The 19,721-nt window shown below is 37.1% G+C and overlaps 1 protein-coding gene across 1 annotated transcript in view; it reads right to left on the reverse strand.

The window, feature by feature from the left end:
• ush2a (Usher syndrome 2A (autosomal recessive, mild)) overlaps positions 1–19,721 on the reverse strand; it is a 387,586-nt gene that overhangs the window by 245,074 nt on the left and 122,791 nt on the right. The window contains exons 21-23 of the mRNA XM_034017082.3: positions 9,067–9,197; positions 1,755–1,881; positions 1,102–1,203 (exon numbers count right to left, since the gene is read on the reverse strand). Of these exons, the coding sequence (XP_033872973.3) occupies positions 1,102–1,203; positions 1,755–1,881; positions 9,067–9,197 (360 nt within the window). The remainder of the gene's footprint in view (positions 1–1,101; positions 1,204–1,754; positions 1,882–9,066; positions 9,198–19,721) is intronic.

Below are 19,721 nucleotides of genomic sequence, written 5' to 3' on the forward strand. Positions count from 1 at the left end.
GCACGCAGGCTGTTAATTGCATACAAGGAATGTTGTATTTTTAGAAAAAGGTAATCATTTTAAAAATAATCAAAAGGAAGGTGTGGTCGAGCAGCTGTTGAGTGGCGTGTGTGGTGATGTCACGGACTGGGAAGTACCAGAAACAAAACAATGGATGGGCGGGTGAAGCTGAACGCTACTGCACTCAGCGTATTTATTAAATAATAAAACAAAACAAAAGATTTAAACAAAAAACAAAACCAAAGGGCACATTGGCCAAACAAATAAACAAACAAATAAGCGTGCTGGTTTTAGCACCAGCACGATACTTAGCAGTTGTTTTTAAATGTAGTTTCTCTCTCCTCGCTCTCTCCGCTCCCCGTACTCTCCGCTCCCCGTACTCTCCGCTGTACACTCTTCCCCTGAGCACGGACAGCTGCAGGTTTTTATATTGTGGCCGAAGGGTTAAGTAGCTGTTAATTATCATATTACCCCTCGGCCACAGTCTGCACGAGTTTAGTAAGGATGCGTGACTGTCAGCTAGTTAAATAATCAGTAGCTGATCAGCCACGCATCCTCACAAGGTTTTTAAAATATAAAAACAATAACAAATACGCTGCGCTTTTATCCTCGCTGCAAACAATAATACAAATAATAATAAACAGTGCACATATAAATATAGGGGCGGGGCACAGAAGGTAAAATACTTTAGAAGATGCAAAATAAAAAAACTAAAGAAACATCCCATAATGAAATCTGTTTTTTCTATTAAATACCTCATTGGCTCTTTTAAATGAATTGGGTGTTATTAATAAACAAAAAACAATAGAATGTTGTACAAAATGTATGGACTGCTGCTTGCACAGGCTGCATTTAAATTTGCTAGGCAAATTGGTTTGGTGGTTATTTACATGTTGAGAACCCCCCCGCCACCACCAAAAAAAAAAAAGCCCCTTGATGAATCTGGATCATTGTATCATGAAGTAACTGTAAATAATACATGTATTAGAATGAATAAATAAATAAATAAATAAATAAATAAATAAACACTGTTTTGTAATGCAGTTTCTAAACCTTTGTTTAGATGGAACTAAATAATTCAAAGTTTTTAAAACAGTATACCTATGTCATCTCTTAAAAGGAGAAAACCTTTTGGAAGGCCACCAAGAAAAACACCTGTATTTTCTCCAATAATGGTGCTACCGCTTGTTGCGGACACAGTACCTATTATGGAAACAAAAGAATATAAAAATATCAATAGGTTAGATAAACTTTAATACACATAGTCATTGTTTTTTGTTGTTTGTTTCTTAGTTTTAGTTGGGTGTTCTAAATGTAAACCATTGAGTTCACATCATAAAACCACCAAAAATTCAGCACAATTATCACTTACTTGAGAAAACCAGTACTAAATTGCTAGGTGTCCAGGTCAGGATTGAGGTATGTTTGCAAAGCAATGAGGAGAAGTTCTTGTGGTGCCTGCCAGCACCGTGCATGACTGTGACCACTATCATTGTACTGTATGTATAATTGACAGATCTGCTGCTCCTACATACTGTAAATAAATCTCTCTTAATTGAATGCAAGTTTAACAAAAAAGAAGCACGATCTCTTCATTATTCTAATCACACAATGCATGGCAAAGATTAACCTTGATAATTCCTTTGCTTGGAATTTGTGAACCAGGGTTTAAAGAAATTGACAGAAAAGAAACAGTCACAAGCAAGCCTGTGGAATTATGTGTTCACAGTGTGAAGGTGCTATTTAACCATTACCTCTGTATTGATTATCCACAATGATTGTTCCCACGGCCTGGTTTCTCTTAGCAATCACATGGTGCCACTGATTGTCATTATACAATTTTCCTCCATCGTTAAGGGGGCTGACTGCCACAGCAGATGCCTATTTAAAATGAATGAGGTTATTTTAATAATTGTGTAAATACAGTACATTATTAATTCATTCAACCTAAAATGCAACTTAGTAAAAACAGTCAAATAGAATCTGCTAATGTACCGGTAATGGCTACTGTAGTATGTTTTATTTTATGTATTTATGTATGTATTTGTTTTTATACAGTACTGTATATATATTTCAGGATTAAACGGATACTTTGTGTCATATACCTTTTGCATTACTAACCATGCTTACCAACTATTTTAACATAAAATAAAATACAAAAATTCAACCACTTGGGGTGTAGATTTTTGCCCCCTCATTTTTGCTGGAATAGTTCGTAAGCATGTAGGATAATAGTGAAGACACTATTCAACCTGGGTTAAGTCGACTTGTGGATAACTCGACACCTTTGCTTAATTCGACAGTCAGACTTGGTCCCGGATTTTCTCTATATAAAATATATGCATCCTGCCTCTTTTAATTTTTTAATTCGACACCACACTTTACTCATAACTCGACACTTATTACTGGTACCGAAGGGATAAAAACTATTAAAAAGACTAGTGGATAACTCACACTGTTGTTTCATGTGACTGATTGACTGGTAACAGATCGTTCATTCATTCATTCGCAACTACCAAGTGCAGCTGGTTACAGTATTAGTTCACAATGAGTGAGAAACGAAAAATGAGTTTTCTTTCTCAGGTTATTCGGGATAACAAGCTTGTCAGCAGAGCTTTCAAAGCATGTGTTTTTTTGCATGCAAAACAATCAACAATGCTTGATTTCTGTGTGAAACTGTAAGTTGTTTATTATTGTTTTTGTTCACCGACTTAATTCTATATAATGTACATTTGTTAACTTTTGCTATTTAAGCCATCAAATTAGACAGTACCGAGTTTGTGCAGTACTGTAGACTGTAACTGATTCATTCACTGCAGTTCTTTCAACCGTTTTCATAAGGACATTTAACTAAAAATAAACTTGTAAATACTATAATATTGTAAACGTGTGAGTTCTGTTACTTATATGCATGTTAATGTCATGGCTCATGTGCACCTGTGGTTAACTCGACACCTTGGATAAGTTAACACTAAATGGCATCCCTATGGGATGTCAAGTTAACCGAGGTTGACTGTATTTTAAACAAATAAGAACATTTAAAATTTTAGATTATGTAAATGTGCAATACAATCTGACCAATCCAATATACAGTTCAGAATATAGCAATAGTTTGTAAAATAGAAAGATCTGTATAGATAAAAAATGCCCAAAGAACTGTGATAAAACAAAGTATATGTATCATGTAAAACCTAGAAATAATACCTACAGTATATACCGTATTACTTCAATTTGGCGCTGCGGCTTTTATTTTAAATTGATCAAAATGACTGCGGCTCTTAAACGAGGGAAGCGATTATACGAGGGCGGCCTTTATTAATAATACTATGCTTTACAAACACTGCAATATTTTATTAAATGATTTAAGGCATTTTAGAAATGACGCCATGAGAGGCTCCGTTCTGCAGCACTATACACAGTTATCGACAGTTAACGAGAGCCCATTAGGTGGGAGTTGGGAGGTCAGGGGAGTACTGCACCAGCGAATCAGGAGTGTGTATTGGTTGCTATGGGGCGGGACAAGAAGTGGCAAGAGATGCAGTTGTTTTTCTTAATGAAAAATATTACCTATGAATATCGGTTTGATTTCTGTTAAAACTAAAATATATTCTACTCGGTTATTTTTTTTTTTCTCACTGTAATTTACCTGCTTGTTTGTAATTTCTCTGTAAGAGAAACTGAAACTAAATCTTCTCATAGATAGTAAGCAAGTTTTTTTTTTCTTCTTTTTTTTAATATATATATATATATATATATATATATATATATATATATATATATATATATATAATTGTACAGGACTGAGTAAAATTCCAATTGAATAAAAAACAAAACAACTAAACCCCCTACAATAAGATATCTTCAGCCAGCTTTCGGATAGCGTTTAGAGTGACCGGCAAAGCTCTAAGTTCCTCTGAGTTTTAGTTTTCACCATCCAAGCCGACGACAAGGTAAACAGACAGCCCTTGTTTTATCCTCTGCTGTGTTGGCACTGAACTCTGCTGGAAAAAAAGGGACGTGAAGGACTGCTGTGCTGTAGTTAGTTAGTCGGGACTGTACTATAAAATAACATTTGCTTACTAAGGTGGGTGTACATTAGTTTGTATTACATGCTGGATTGAGGTTGCAGTCTCTTCGGGGGTGTCATGTACATAGGCAGAGTTGCGCGTTTCTTTCTTTATTTTTTGAGCAGGGGTAAAAAGAATAACCTTTACGGCTCTTTATTGAGAGCGCCGTTTATTCGAGGGCGGCGTCTATTAAAAAGCTGATATCTGAGTGAGGCGTTAATTCGAGGGTGGCGTTAATTCGAAGTAATACGGTAAATGTTAATCATAGAACATTTTACAAAATTTTGTTTGCACTTATATGCACCTGAGTGTCTCTAATGGAGAACATATGCATTATGACAAAACAATTGATTCTTTAAGATGAAATACAACAGGGGAAAAAAATTCATTATTTGACACCTATGGTCATAACAAGATATAGATCTGCAATACCCTTCCAGTGGTGATGCAATAAATCTGTACACACTAGTGTCCATGAGACCACCAACTCATTCGTTTCCAATAGTGTACTGTCAAGTTTCACTGTTTTAATATTTTACAAACACACATTACATTAGACTAGTTCAATAATTAAAACTAAAAGTGGTGTCATGCCCAATTAATGTCCCCTGGTAGCATGCCCATTAGTTTTCCCATTAGCGAATTCAACAATACTAATGGGATTACTACCACAGGATGCTAATTGGGCGTGACACAGGAAACTGGTCTGTTTTCCTGCACACCCTTTCTAATGATGAATTTAATGAGAATTATATTAAATGCTGTCTCATGAAAGGATTTCGTTATTATTAAAATTGTCACAAATGATGCTGCATTGCAAACACTCTCCGTATTGCTGCTTATACTATGTCCATGGCAGCTGACTGCGACAGCATGATAAGTAACACATGCACACCAGTCAGCTTAGTATATTACAGATGATAGCCTTATGTACCAGAGACCACTTTGGACAAGTGCTCTTTATCCTGCCATCTGATAAGCCTTTGAATATTTTCATCCAAATCTTTCACACCAAAATAGACATGACTTGATAAAAAAAAAAATACTATATGTATTCTAAGTCGATGTCTTTTATTCCATTAAAGGTAACTAGAATATTCAAGTTCTGGGAAAAATATAAAAAAAGGTCTCTGGCCCTCATTTTATACACTGTATAGCTCAGCTTTTAGAATAATTAAAATGGCCTAAAATTATTAAACAGATGGTACTGTGGTTAAAAGCTTTTTTGGGTAGTGGCAAAGGTGATGTAATATTTAAAAAGAGCCATGATGCTGGGATTTTTGTTAAGTCATCTAGTCTTATTAGGGAAAACCTTCTCACATACATGAAAAAAAAAGAAATGCTTTTTAGAAATGTCACATTAAACAGGTGGGTTGAAATGAAATGAAAATACATGATTATATTTGCACCAGTTCCCATAAAATCTGATTGTGACCCGACTGGTTTTTCAAAACCTGTAACCTGGATAAAAATGATCTGGGTTTTGTAATCCTACATTTTGTGATTTTGTAATTGTCTGCTGTGTCAACGCTCAGGGGTTGTGAAGTTGTCGTTAAGGCAAAGTGTAGGGGGTTGGGGTTGGAGGGGTTGGGGGGGTTGGAGGGGTTGGAGGGGTTGGAGGGGTTGGGGGGGTTGGAGGGGTTGGAGGGGTTGGAGGGGTTGGGGGGGTTGGAGGGGTTGGGGGGGTTGGAGGGGTTGGAGGGGTTGGGGGGGTTGGGGGGGTTGGAGGGGTTGGAGGGGTTGGGGGGGTTGGAGGGGTTAGGGGGGTTGGAGGGGTTGGGGGGGTTGGAGGTGTTGGGGGGGTTGGAGGGGTTGGGGGGGTTGGAGGGGTTGGAGGGGTTAGGGGGGTTGGAGGGGTTGGGGGGGTTGGAGGGGTTGGAGGGGTTGGGGGGGTTGGGGGGGGTTGGAGGGGTTGGGGGGGTTGGGGGGGTTGGAGGGGTTGGAGGGGTTAGGGGGGTTGGAGGGGTTGGGGGGGTTGGGGGGGTTGGAGGGGTTGGGGGGGTTGGAGGGGTTGGAGGGGTTGGGGGGGTTGGGGGGGTTGGAGGGGTTGGAGGGGTTAGGGGGGTTGGAGGGGTTGGGGGGGTTGGAGGGGTTGGAGGGGTTGGGGGGGTTGGAGGGGTTGGAGGGGTTAGGGGGGTGGGTAATGGGGGTTGGGGCTGGGGTGGGGGTTGACTCAAGCAGGGGGGAAATTACAGGCATTATTGCAGAAGGAATATTTTTAACATTACGTAGATAGATTCTGTTTACCATTAGGCATGCTTAAAATTCAAAGGTAGAGCACAGCACACAGTCATGATAAAGAATCAAGAAGTGCAGTTAACATATTTATTGACTGGTGAAATGCAATTCAAAAGCTGCTGCAGTATGTCCACTATTTTGCTATTTAAAATCTTTTCACAAAACAAACATTAAACATTAAAGCTAGTGCAAAACCACATCATGAAAAAACACATTTGTAGGTGAAAAGCGCTAAAAATAAATAAAATTCGCTACATTTTAAAAATATATAAACACGTGAAATTTTCAGAGCACTAAAATAAAGAACTTTACATAATCTCTGCAAGTAAGAAATTGCAGTGTCCAGTGTAAAAACACTTACTAAAACATTGAAAGTAGCACTACAGCGTTAAAATGTTAAATACAAAAAAATTGTGCCTTGCAGTGTTTAAAATAAATCTAAAATATTGTGTAGTGTAAGCTTAGTCTGTATCATCTGATCCAAAACCAGCGAACTCCACACCTGCACTATCTGAACCGAAGATAACCCTAACCCTAACCCTGAATCATTAATGCACAGAGCAACTACTTCTAGGCAGTTGTTTTCTATTCACGTGAGCAGCAATATTTCCCCTCAAGTATTATTGCACATGATTATTAAAAACCGGAAATGAAATGAAAATTTGACTTTCAGCTAAAAGTTGGGGTGGGGCGATCGTTCAAACTGGGGCGCTGACTCGACAGAATCCAGTATTTGTAATCTGGATAAATGTAATCCAGCCATGACATTTTCTGAAAAAACTGATCAAAACAATCCAGATAAGAACATAAGAACATAAGAAAGTTTACAAACCAGAGGAGGCCATTCGGCCCATCTTGCTTGTTTGGTTGTTAGTAGCTTATTGATCCCAGAATCTCATCAAGCAGCTTCTTGAAGGATCCCAGGGTGTCAGCTTCAACAACGTTACTGGGGAGTTGGTTCCAGACCCTCACAATTCTCTGTGTAAAAAAGTGCCTCCTATTTTCTGTTCTGAATGCCCCTTTATCTAATCTCCATTTGTGACCCCTGGTCCTTGTTTCTTTTTTCAGGTCGAAAAAGTCCCCTGGGTCGACATTGTCAATACCTTTTAGAATTTTGAATGCTTGAATCAGAATCAGATCTTCTTTGTTCAAGACTGAAAAGGATTCAATTATTTTAGCCTGTCTGCATACGACATGCCTTTTAAACCCAGGATTTCTGAGTCAACATAAACTCCTAGGTCTTTTTCATAGATTCCTTCTTCAATTTCAGTATCTCCCATATGATATTTATAATGCACATTTGTATTGCCTGCGTGCAGTACCTTACACTTTTCTCTATTAAATGTAATTTGCCATGTGTCTGCCCAGTTCTGAATGCTGCTGTAACAGTGTTTGCCACTCCTCCTATTTTTGTGTCGTCTGCAAATTTATTTTGTTTACCATACCAGAATCTTAATCATTAATGTATATTAGAAATAGCAGAGGACCTAAATACTGATCCCTGTGGTACACCACCGGTTATTTCTCTCCATTTTGAGGTTTCTCCTCTAATCAGTACTTTCTGTTTTCTACATGTTAACCACTCCCTAATCCATGTGCATGCATTTCCTTGAATCCCTACTGCTTTCAGTTTGAGAATTAATCTTTTATGCAGGACTTTGTCAAAAGCTTTCTGGAAATCTAAATAAACTATGTCGTATGCTTTGCAATTATCCATTGTCGATGTTGCATCCTCAAAAAAATCAAGCAGGTTAGTTAGACACAATCTCCCTTTTCTAAATCCATGCTGACTGTCTCTCAGGATACTGTTACCATATAGGTAATTTTCCATTTTGGATCTTATTATAGTTTCCATAAGTTTACATATAATAGAAGTCAGGCTTATTGGTCTGTAGTTACCTGGTTCGGTTTTGTCTCCTTTTTTGTGGACAAAAGTAATCTCGATCACAAAATCCGGATCACGTTTATCCAGATTACAAGTTTTGAAAAACTTTCATGTATTTCATGTATTTACTCATATGCAGATTCTGAATTAGATGCTAATGATATATCAATATGTAAACATACATTTTACAGGTTAAATGTTTACTGAAGTAGCAGAAAGAATCTGATATCCCTCATACTAGTTTAATATGGTCATTTTGCTTGTAATATGCATTTGCTATGTTACAATGGACCTTGCTTGGTTGTGCTTAACCAAACTTGCCAGCATATGCTTTTACTATGTTATGTTGTATTGCAGAAACTTTTATACAGTATAAGTTATATTATTGTTAGACTTGAATATATGAACTGTACTGATAAGAATACAATTATCCTACTAAGGATAACTACCTTTAATATCGTAATCTTCAACCACCTTGCCATTCTTATTTATTTATTTCTTAGCAGGCGCCCTTATCCAGGGCGACTTACAATTGTTACAAGATATCACATTATTTTTAATCAGTTCTAAATATGAACTTCATTTTTACATTTACTATAACAAATTAACTTAAAAAAATAAGGAAAACTTTCCACTAATGAAACAACCTCAACCGTATTTAGATTCTATTGGATTTTAGTGCATAACTCCAGTTTTAATTAGAGAGAGTCCTTTTATTGGACACTTATTAAAAGTAAAAATGTACACTCTAAGTAGGTATATCCCATTTTCTGTAGGCATAGAAAACCCCTGAGTGAAAGCCCTTGAGTTGCATGACCATATTTGTGGGCCCAGGGCCAGATATGTGTTATTTCTAAATGGTAGAATCTACCATACCTGTGGGTCAAAAAGAAAGTAGGGACGTCCATTGTGTATCTGCAAGGCTATATACTCCTCCTGAGACCCAGCTGATACAGCAAATAGAATCAACCCTTCATGCTCCCTGGTTCTGAAGCTCAGTTTAATACCTGTAGTGGAGACAACAATCATACAGAGTATACCGTTAATTAGACACATCATGAATATCAATTAGATTACAGATGCAGCAATTTTAATTGAAATGGCATTTATATACACTGCTGTGCAAAAGTCTTAGACATGTTGCATTTTTCTACTGTGATGCATTATGAGCATCAACAATTTACTCAAAGCCTCCACAAGTGTTTTCTACTTTTATAACAACCTTGACTTTATCTGTAATCAAGATTAGCTCGAGCAAAAACCTTTTGTCTCACAAACGCAACATGTTGTCCAGTTTCAACACCCAGCCGACACTTATGCCTAAAAAACTTGTATAAAGTCAATAAGAAGAAAGCCAAATTTGACTTGGCTCTGGTAAAATCTTATCTAACTGAGATCGGAGAGCACATAAATCAGCCCGCTGTTGTGGAAGCCTACTCTCATTCCATGAGTTGCTTTCAAAGGGCAGGGCCATCCCCAGAGGCTCTGGTCAGATGTTAAGGCTGGGTACTGTTGCCTAATAAAGAGTTACATTTCTTTGAGCTATGTGCCTTGGCTTTTCTTTATAGATCCAGTAGGTGGCATCTTTTAAAAGATTGCTACAATTCAACACTTGTTATTGTCATTTATGTATTACGAAAAGAGACGGAAGTGAGTATTAACCGCCAAATGTACTATATATATATATATATATATATATATATATATATATATATATATATATATATATACTGTATATAGTTCTTTCTGTTTCAAAATGCTGTATCTGCGTCTTTCTAGTGCCGAATTTTTCAGCAGTTTATCTGGCACTTACTGTCTTTTTTCTCTTCCTTTACAAGAGAGCGCTGTTGTTTTATTGATTACAGATAAAAGACCGCTAAAATGGTTACCGTATTCCTTTCAATTTAGGACGTACCATTTAAAACCGTATTTTTCTTATAACAATAGCCCTGTGTAAGGGTGCTTAATACAGGTTTGAGTCCGTTGCTGGGTAAGAGAATTGTGGTCGCTGGTCGCGTTAGACAGTGGCTTAATACAGTTAAATAAAGCACAAATATCATTGGGAGGAATTTAAAAGTGGTCACTTGGACCAGGTGGTCACTAAATAAAGGTGGTCGCATGAGCAGGTTTGACACAGATGACTATATGAAATCTGTAGAATGTGAATTAAATAATATGGATACATATGAAGAAGTTAAATGCAATAAGATCAATGAATCTGTAAAAGAGGTTAAGGAAATTACAGAAAGACTATACCATAAAGGCATTATATCAAAAGAATAAAATGCACAAAGAAAATCACCCTATGCAAATGATAGTCAGCATGATTGATAATCCAACAACATAATAGCTGAAATAGCAGAAAAACAACTTGTCACACGTTGAAATTACTAAGCTATGTTAAGGATACAACTCAATTTTTAAAAAGACTTGAGCAACTAAAACACAACCTTCCAGTGAATACAATTTTATTTTGCATGGATGTAAAATCCTTGTGCCCTAGTGTCCCTCGTAAAGAAACTTTAGAAGCTTGTCAAAAACCACTAGATATTAGACTAGATAAATCAATACCAATAGCAAAGGTGCTGAACATGATCAATGTAGTTTTAGAAAACAGTTATTTACATTTGTTGATAAGAATTACAAACAAAACGATGGTACTGCAATGGGATCTAAATTAGGAATGCATTTTGCCAGTACATACATGGGGAAATGGGAAGAACAATTACTTAGAAAATCAGAAAGAGAACCTTTAGAATACATTCAGTTTGTAGATGATTAAAAAGAGATGATCTACTAGATTAGAAAAACAGCTCTTTATTTGTGCTACTAATAATAGTAACTGACCCTACACAACGATGTGTATGGCACAGTTAAAACCCACGGGGGTCAGTCCTGAAATAATAATAACACTAACTAATATACACACACGATCACAAGTCCAATAGTGTACCTTGTCTTCTGGTCAAAAGGTCAGACTGCTACATTTTGGTTGTACTGCTGCTTTGTCGGTGTTGAGCCGATTTTAGATTGTCCTGGGCCAAACGATTGACTAAATCCAGGCGATCTCTGAGTAGGAGCACATGCTGCACTACATTTTTTGGACGAGCCTTTGTGCTCTTCCCACCCCTCTCTCAACAGATTGAGGATGCCGCAAGGCTGTCGGCCGTACAAAAGCTCAAAGGGGGAGAAACCTGTCAAACTCTGCGGCACCTCTCTCACTGCAAAAAGGAGGTAGGGAAGAAGTGTTGCCCAATGTTTTTGCTCTTGGTTCACAAACCGTCTCAGCATCTGCTTTAGGGTCTGATTAAAACATTCCACCAAACCAACTGTCTGTGGATAATAAACAGATGTCCGGATGGGACGTATTTTTAATATTTTATATACTGGCTGTAACATCTGAGACAAGAAGTTAGTTCTATGATCAGTCAATATCTCTTTGGGGATCCCTACTCTAGACATAATCTGCAGTAATTCCTTGGCTATTGCAGCTGCACTAGTAGTAATCTACCACTAATAATATATGCTTATACCTGGAATCAGAAGGTAGCAAAGGTCCTACAATGTCCATTGCAATATGTTCAAAGGGAGAGAAAATGATTGGCAGTGGGACCAAAGGGGTGGGGCACACCACATTTATATGTGCTGCAAATAATAGCAACTGGCTCTACACAACGATGTGTATGGCACCGTTAAAACCCACGGGGGTCAGTCCCGAAATAATAATAACACAAATAAAGACACACACTTTATACACACACGGTCACCAAGTCCAATAGTGAGTGCTCGTAGTGCAAGTGGTGAATTATACAGCAGGTAGTGAAACAGTAGTGCATTGGTATAGTCCGGGTTTGGTGATGACTTTTAGCGACAGCTCCCAGATAGTTTAGCCGTCTAACAACGACAAATAAAATTATTAACCCTTTGCGGTCCTATGTAGGACCACGTCCGACATTACAATTTTCCCTTTCCGGTCAAAAAGATGTAAAACACAGGTCTCTAGTCGTTTTTTCTCAGGAAAAAGCCAACAAAACCATTTTTCAATGGCCAAGTGAGACCGATAGGAGCCGAGAGAAGCCGGAAAAGGGGGGGGGGGGGGGCGTGGGGGGCGGATCTGAGCAATATATATAGCCCCGGCACCACAGAAATAACACAGACATAAACAAACAAGATAGCTGCTTCCCAGCGCTCAAAGAATATCACAGACATTTGCAGAGCTTTTTGAGATGTTATAGTAATAAAATAACGACTTGGATCGCATTATTGAGGAGTTTGGTGATAAAACGAGTGATCAGGAGATGATTTATCGGTATACATGACTATGAAGAGGTATGTGAAAAATACAACGAACAAGGGGTGGGGTGGGGTGAGGTGGGGTGGGGCTGGAGATGCAATACTGAGTGTCCTGTTGATATGCAGTGCCTTTTAAACCTGTTTTACTGTGAAAAAAAATACTTTTAAACAGCGCGTCTAAAATAAACTGCGCATGTGAAAATAAATTGGACTTGATGCGCCTGAGACGCGCTGAATAAATGGACTGCAAAGGGTTAATAGACAGACAAAAACAACACCAAAACACTCACGGTTAAATCACAGTTCTCCTTTTCAGGTCCTATCGTAACTATAACAAAAGTAACAGATTACTTCGCCACATCCCGATATACCTTCAGTCACGCCCCCCCTTCAGTACTGAGTGCAATCACGTATCCCCCAATCCATGACTGACACATCGCCTACCGTGTTAAGACTAACTCATGACTGACCCTGGAATGAACTGCAAAACCATCCAGTCCGGGGCACACTGTTCCTGTTATACTGCGCCCTCACAGGTCAGGAGGGAGATTGTTGACTAGGATTCATTCACTCTCTGTCACAGGCACTTTTAGCAATAATATCCTCTTTTAAAAAATTAGGATATTTGTCAGTGAGCTTTTGGCATGATTCTTTAGTGGTTTTTGACCATTCTTCAACGCAAAATTGTTCCAGTTCATTCAAATTCCGAGGACTTCTCCTGTGCACAGCCTTCTTCAACTCATACCAAAGATTCTCAATCGGATTTAGATCGGGACTTTGACTAGGCCATTCTAGAACCTTGATTTTATTCTTTAACCATTCTGAAGTAGATTTTGATGTTTGCTTTGGATTGTTGTTGTGTCGGAAAGTCCAGTTGCGCTTTTAAGTTTTGTAGCGGAGGGTTTCAGATGATTGGCCAATATCTTTTGGTATGCTATGGAATCAATTTTACCATGCATTGGAACTAAATTCCCTGTGCCATTAGAGGAAAAACAGCCCCACAGAAGGATATTACCACCTCCATGCTTGACAGTAGGTATGGTGTTCTTTTCTTTGTATGCCTCACAGACTTTCTCCAAATGTAACGACTATCAGCGTGACCAAATAGCCTGATTTTTGTTTCATCATTCCACAAAACCTTTGACCAGAACTCATATCCATCATTCAAATGTTGTTTTGCAAACTTTAAGCGATTGTCCTTGTGACGTTTTCCTAAGACTGGCTTTTTCCTTGGTCTGCAACCATGAAATACTCTACCTATGGTTGAAATGGAAACCCCAGTCCCACTTGCATCCAATTCACTTTGAATATCTTTGGCAGTCAATCTCGGATTGTTATTAACCTTCCTCACAATTCTTCTACTTGTTCTTGGTGAAAGAACCTTCTTTCTTCCAGACCGAGGGAGTGTTGTGACAGTATCGTGAGGCTTGATAATAGAAACAATAACTGAAATTGGGATACTCAAATGCTTGGCAATCTTCTTGTATCCTTCTCCAGCTTTATGACAATAAATAATTTTCTGTCTTTTTCCATTTCCATTTCCATTTCCATTAGGGTATGTAAACTTTTTACTACAACTGTATATATATACCGGCTAAGTTCACTATAACAAACCCTTCTTATAAAAAACACCCGTTTTTAGCGTTCCCAACAGCAAGAACCAATTTTTTCAATGCAAATTAGCCCTATTAGAACGATCATGTACAGGATCGACCCGGATACAACTGTTTTCTTTTAAACATACCTGTAGCAGGGAAATTGCCCTGCACAGGGGGAAATTAGTGTTGGTATAATTTATATGTGGAAACGGGTTTGTTTTGTGTGCTTTTTGGAGTTATGTTTGATCAAATGATTGTTTACAGACAGACGCTCGATTGAGACTTGCTGCCTGCCTGTCTTCTGTATGTGTCCTCTGTGTGTTACCATTGTTGGTGGTGTCACATGACCTGTTTGTTTACTTTCTGCTTTGTGTTTAAAAAATCCTGTGTACCTGTGCTGGTGTTTCAACTCCAACTCCTGCAATGCGGTTACCCACACATGTGACATGAGTACCTTGTCATAATACCGTTTAAATGTTGATCAATGTGAAGGAATCTTCATAAAAGTACAATATATTGATGTTCAATTCAAATTTGTCGTTTTGTCATTATTCTTATGCAGAAAAATGCCAAGCCCTATTATAGTGAACACCCTGATATAACGAACATTTCTCCAGTTCCCAGGGATATATATATATATATATATATATATATATCTTGTAACACAGCAGGGAGGGGGTTAATATCCTCCCTTCATAAAACATGTGCGTATGCACTTTTGGTTTAATTGTTTAATTATTTGTTAATTGTTTTATTATTAATTATCACCTGCACCTGGTAACTATTGTAAATTAATGCCAGGTGCAGGGTATTAAAAGATAGCAGTCAGTTTGCTAGCGACTGCTGAGTAGAAGGAGACAGAAGGTGTGCTCTGTTTCCGAGCAGTCAAAAGACAAGTAAGTGCTGTGATTTGTGTTTGTTTGGCAGGTAAACGGCTTAGCTAGTCAGGAACCTGCCGTGTAGTCAGTGCTCCAACAAGGAGCTAGGTGTTTATTTATGTTTGTGTTTTATTTATTAAAAATAGCGCAACCACGCTTAAAACTCCATTTCCTGTGTCCTGGTATTGCTTTCAAAGGGGCAAACGAACGACCGTGAGTGCCGTCCAGGTTACAATATATATATATATATATATATATATATATATATATATATATATATATATATATATATATATATATATATATATATTAGGGATGTCACGATATACTGGTTTTACAGTAAACCATGGTATAAGCTGCCACGGTTTTGAAACCACAATCCTTTTTCTATACTGTAATTACAGAGTTCACATGGTTTAAGGTGATATGGGCACGTTTTTGTATTCACCGATTCTCCATCGGTGAGCCACTGTGTTCATTAGAACTAACTAATGAACACAGACATCTCAAGTTCTGAAAACTGCCATGCATGAGATTATCCGAGTAGGCTATTAAATGTGACGTCATATTTAATATAAACCGCCCAACTAAACAATGATCGCTAGCAAACGTAATTGTCACTAAATGAAACACAAATATTTGAAAATATCAGCAAGAACAAGCACTGTAACTTTTCATCACTGCTTTCCCATTAATTTACCAAACCAAAGAAGTAACAGCAGCTACTATCTATCGTATCAGTCAAGAGAAACACATTAAGCACACACCAATGCAGATAATCAAAAAGTCTGTTTACTACTATATAACTAAGTCTAAGATGCTACAGGCATTTGCATTATTTTTTATTTTCTTTCCTTTGTGTTTGTTGCTGTCAAAATGCAGTCCAAACGAAAACCAAAAAAAAATTGCAGGCACCGTCTTCTCATCATTAAGTTTTGCACTCTGCTGAGAGATCAGTAGGCGGGCACTGCATGTTTTAAAACGCACTTGATTGGCTATTGCTAGGTAACAGTTTGCTTCTCTTAACTAACAGGATGCTGTCCAAACTGATAAATGTAGTCTTCTTGTTAAAAAAATTACTTGACCTCAGTGTATTTCTTTAAATAGCCATTTAAAAACGGATTACAAAAAAATGACATTATACCGCGGTACAACGATATTTTGTGACGGTTACTGCACCGTCAAAATTTGATACCGTGACATCCCTAATATATATGCACATATTTAAAGCAACTAGGTATATCAAGTAAATGGTACAGTACATACCCCATGTCAGGTAAAGAAACACCACATTAGTGATCAATGCTGTGAAAGTAGGTCACCATCACTTACACCCACAGCATGTGAAATCTTTTAAAAAAAGTTCTCAAGGTTCAGCCCATTCGGACAAGCTGTCAATCAAGCGCCTGTACTGTGAAAAGGCAGGTTCATATGATCTGTATTAAAATAATGTGGAATAATGTATTGTAAAGAGGCATTATAATGTTTCACCAAATGTAATGACTTACAATGTACTAACATTGTCCATGTCTGTTGTAGCATATTTTCTTTTCTTTTTAGAGTTAATTACTTAATACTGGGTAGTAGTGTGGAGTAGTGGTTAGGGCTCTGGACTCTTGACGGGAGGGTCGTGGGTTCAATCCCCGGTGGGGGACACTGCTGCTGTACCCTTGGAGCAAGGTATTTTACCTAGGTTGCTCCAATAAAAACCCAACTGTATAAATGGGTAATTGTATGTAAAAATAATGTGATATCCTGTAACAATTGTAAGTCGCCCTGGATAAGGGCGTCTGTTAAAAAATAAATAATAATAATCCCTCTAATCATGTTCAGTGGTTTCTCTTGTACTCTTAATGATGGACCCAACAAAGAACCTGTAAAAAGCCAATCTGATCATGATTAGAGGTAGACCCAGAACACTTATAAACACACATCATGCTGTAGTAATGATGTGCTATACAGAAATTTAAAAAAAAATAATTAAAAAAGCAAATAAAATTGACTTGGGGCAAACTTTGATGTAACAACAAATCTCTTGAACAAGAAGAATACTGGTAAGCAATCAACTCAAAGCCTATAATGATACAAATCTAAAAACATGTTAAAATATGCACCTGAAATGAATATCATTTACAAGCATATAAGAAAATTAGAACTGATGGTAAGAATATCCATTTGACTGATCGTAAGATTGCACTGTTAAATATTTCTGCACTACTCACCAATGAATTCCTAATGGTAGTAAAACCCTAAGTATGGTGTGCAGCAGACAGCAGACCAGTAAATTCATTATGGAAATTATTAGGAAAATTTATAGTGCAAAATGGCAAAGTGAATGGAAGGACTCTGTCAATAATGCTTTAAAGTAACTCCTGTAACATGTCATTTAAAAACAAGAATTTAGATATAGCTTTGCCTAAGGGTATACTCTATGGCTAGTGGAAGACTGAACGGAGGCCATATAGACACATTTTATGTATTTCTAAACAAACCATACACAACTGACATAGTGTTAGTCAAAGGCTGGCATTATATTACATTATATTAGTGATTCCAAAAGCATTTTACATAGTGGGCTATGAAGTGATCAACACAAACCTTCCATTACAGATAAACTGACAGTAAATATCACGTCATTAAAGAAGATGGTTATAAAATCACGTGTGGAGTTAAAACAGTAAACATGGTGAAAGAGATTTGGTTGCAACCTCTACTGTGGCCCATAGGGTATGTTGTTTTCCACTGTTCAGATGCTTTCTGTTAAACGTGATTTCCATTTGCTCCAATTAAGGCATCCTTTTTTGGAAGGTTTTAAACAGCTGATAGGAGTATGATCACTGCAAAGACCTCATGGCATTCTTGATTCCAGCAGTAAGCTGTATTGCCTTTTGTTCATTACAAATATACAAGGCTTAATTCCACTAGACAGGACTAACTTGTTAGTGCACTATGAGCTACTATTTATACAGCGCAAATGCTAATTAATGCAACTTTACATTAATCAGGGGGGCACAAGGCCTCACTATGGGCCACAGTGGAAGTTGTGGCAACCCTATTAAACTAATTTCAGTGCTCTGTGACAAACTTTTTCTCCAGCATTGCTGGTTTTAGTCTCCAAACGAATATAATGAATAGTCACTGGAACAATTTGCATAAAATCCACATATTTCACCCCAGGTTTTTTCTTTTTCCTAGAGAAATAGTTTAACAAAAATACCTCACCCATATTATTAATGACAAGAGTAAGCATAAACATAGTCTGTTAAGAAACTTATGTTATACAGAACAATATACCATATCCTAAAGTGTAACTTACTTCTTACAAACCCGAATCAGAGTCTACTGTATAAAGTGTTGCTACATCACTGGCAGTTTATTTTTTGACAACAAAGAAAAAAGGATGTATTTTTAAGACATTGATCTTTTTCTGTCATTTGACTGATTTGATGTTTTATTACTTTTTTGTAACCCTGTTATTGGCGCCATAAGTAAAACAAACAGGCCAGTTTGGCTTTAATCTTCTTAGAACATAACCTGAATAACTTCAGTCATGTTTGCATTAATGCTGCATTAATCATGTTGTTGTGTATTAATGAGTTTCCAGGCTATGCTAATTACTGTCATAGATTCTGCAGCAGCCCATTAAATATACAAATTACAGAATTAAAGAGCCAGAGCTTTTCATGATTAATCTTTAAATGGGGAAAAACTAATGATGTCTGTACAAAGTTTCCCTCTACTTTGTCGGCTGACTGAACCCATTTGACAATCAATCAAATTAATTAAGGAATAAAATGTGTATCGTTTAACATTTGGTGTGGCAACATTATACAGTCACTTGCAAGAATATTTCTTTCTACTTTCATTCCATGATTTTATATAGTTTAGGGTTTATGGTCTACCATAGGATTCCCATCTCTCATCATTCTGAATTCAGATGGACATTGTTGATTGGGGGAATCAGCACAGATAAATAGGCATCACCAAGAGCCATATTTATTGTGTTAGTTCCACAGTAAATGCATTATGGTCTTACACGTTGCCTGGCTAATGCTTCATGAATACTGCCCTATCTCCCCAGAATGAATTGCAACAGACTGCTATTTGATCTCTACTTTTTTAAATAAGCTGTGTACAGTAGTTCCATGAAACACAAAAGTTCACACATATGATGTGTTATTCTACTTGTACTTGATTCTGCTCCACCTTTCTCAGTTCATGACCATTTATAATCACACCAGGACCAAGGACAAGCACGTGCGGCGACTGCTACCATTGATCAATTAGCGGAGAGCTGAATTCAAGTTAAGGTTTGATTTATAAAGATGTATCCTTTTGTCATTATTTAAGGAAAACTGGAAAGTGCTCTACTAAATGTTAATAGAGGCTATTTAAAACAATGGTTTTAGACATGCACACATATATAACTCAATTTTCTAATTTTATGCAGAAAGAAAAACAAAGCACATACATCACACATCTTGGGATATATATAATTTTTTTTCTCACATGCACATGATTTTTTTATTAAAATAAGTGTGCAGTATTTGCTTGAAACAAAGGTCATTTTTATATATATATATATATATATATATATATATATATATATATATATATATATATATATATATATATATAGTAGTGTGCCATTTTTTTCCACTACAAGACACTCTTTCACTCTCTAAATGTATAATATATTTTAATTGATTCTCTCATTCCCTTATTTATATGCATTTCTTTTTTAAAACATTTTTTCTTATGT

Source organism: Acipenser ruthenus, chromosome 6 (assembly GCF_902713425.1).
Source record: "Acipenser ruthenus chromosome 6, fAciRut3.2 maternal haplotype, whole genome shotgun sequence".
NCBI classification, from domain to species: Eukaryota; Metazoa; Chordata; class Actinopteri; order Acipenseriformes; family Acipenseridae; genus Acipenser; species Acipenser ruthenus.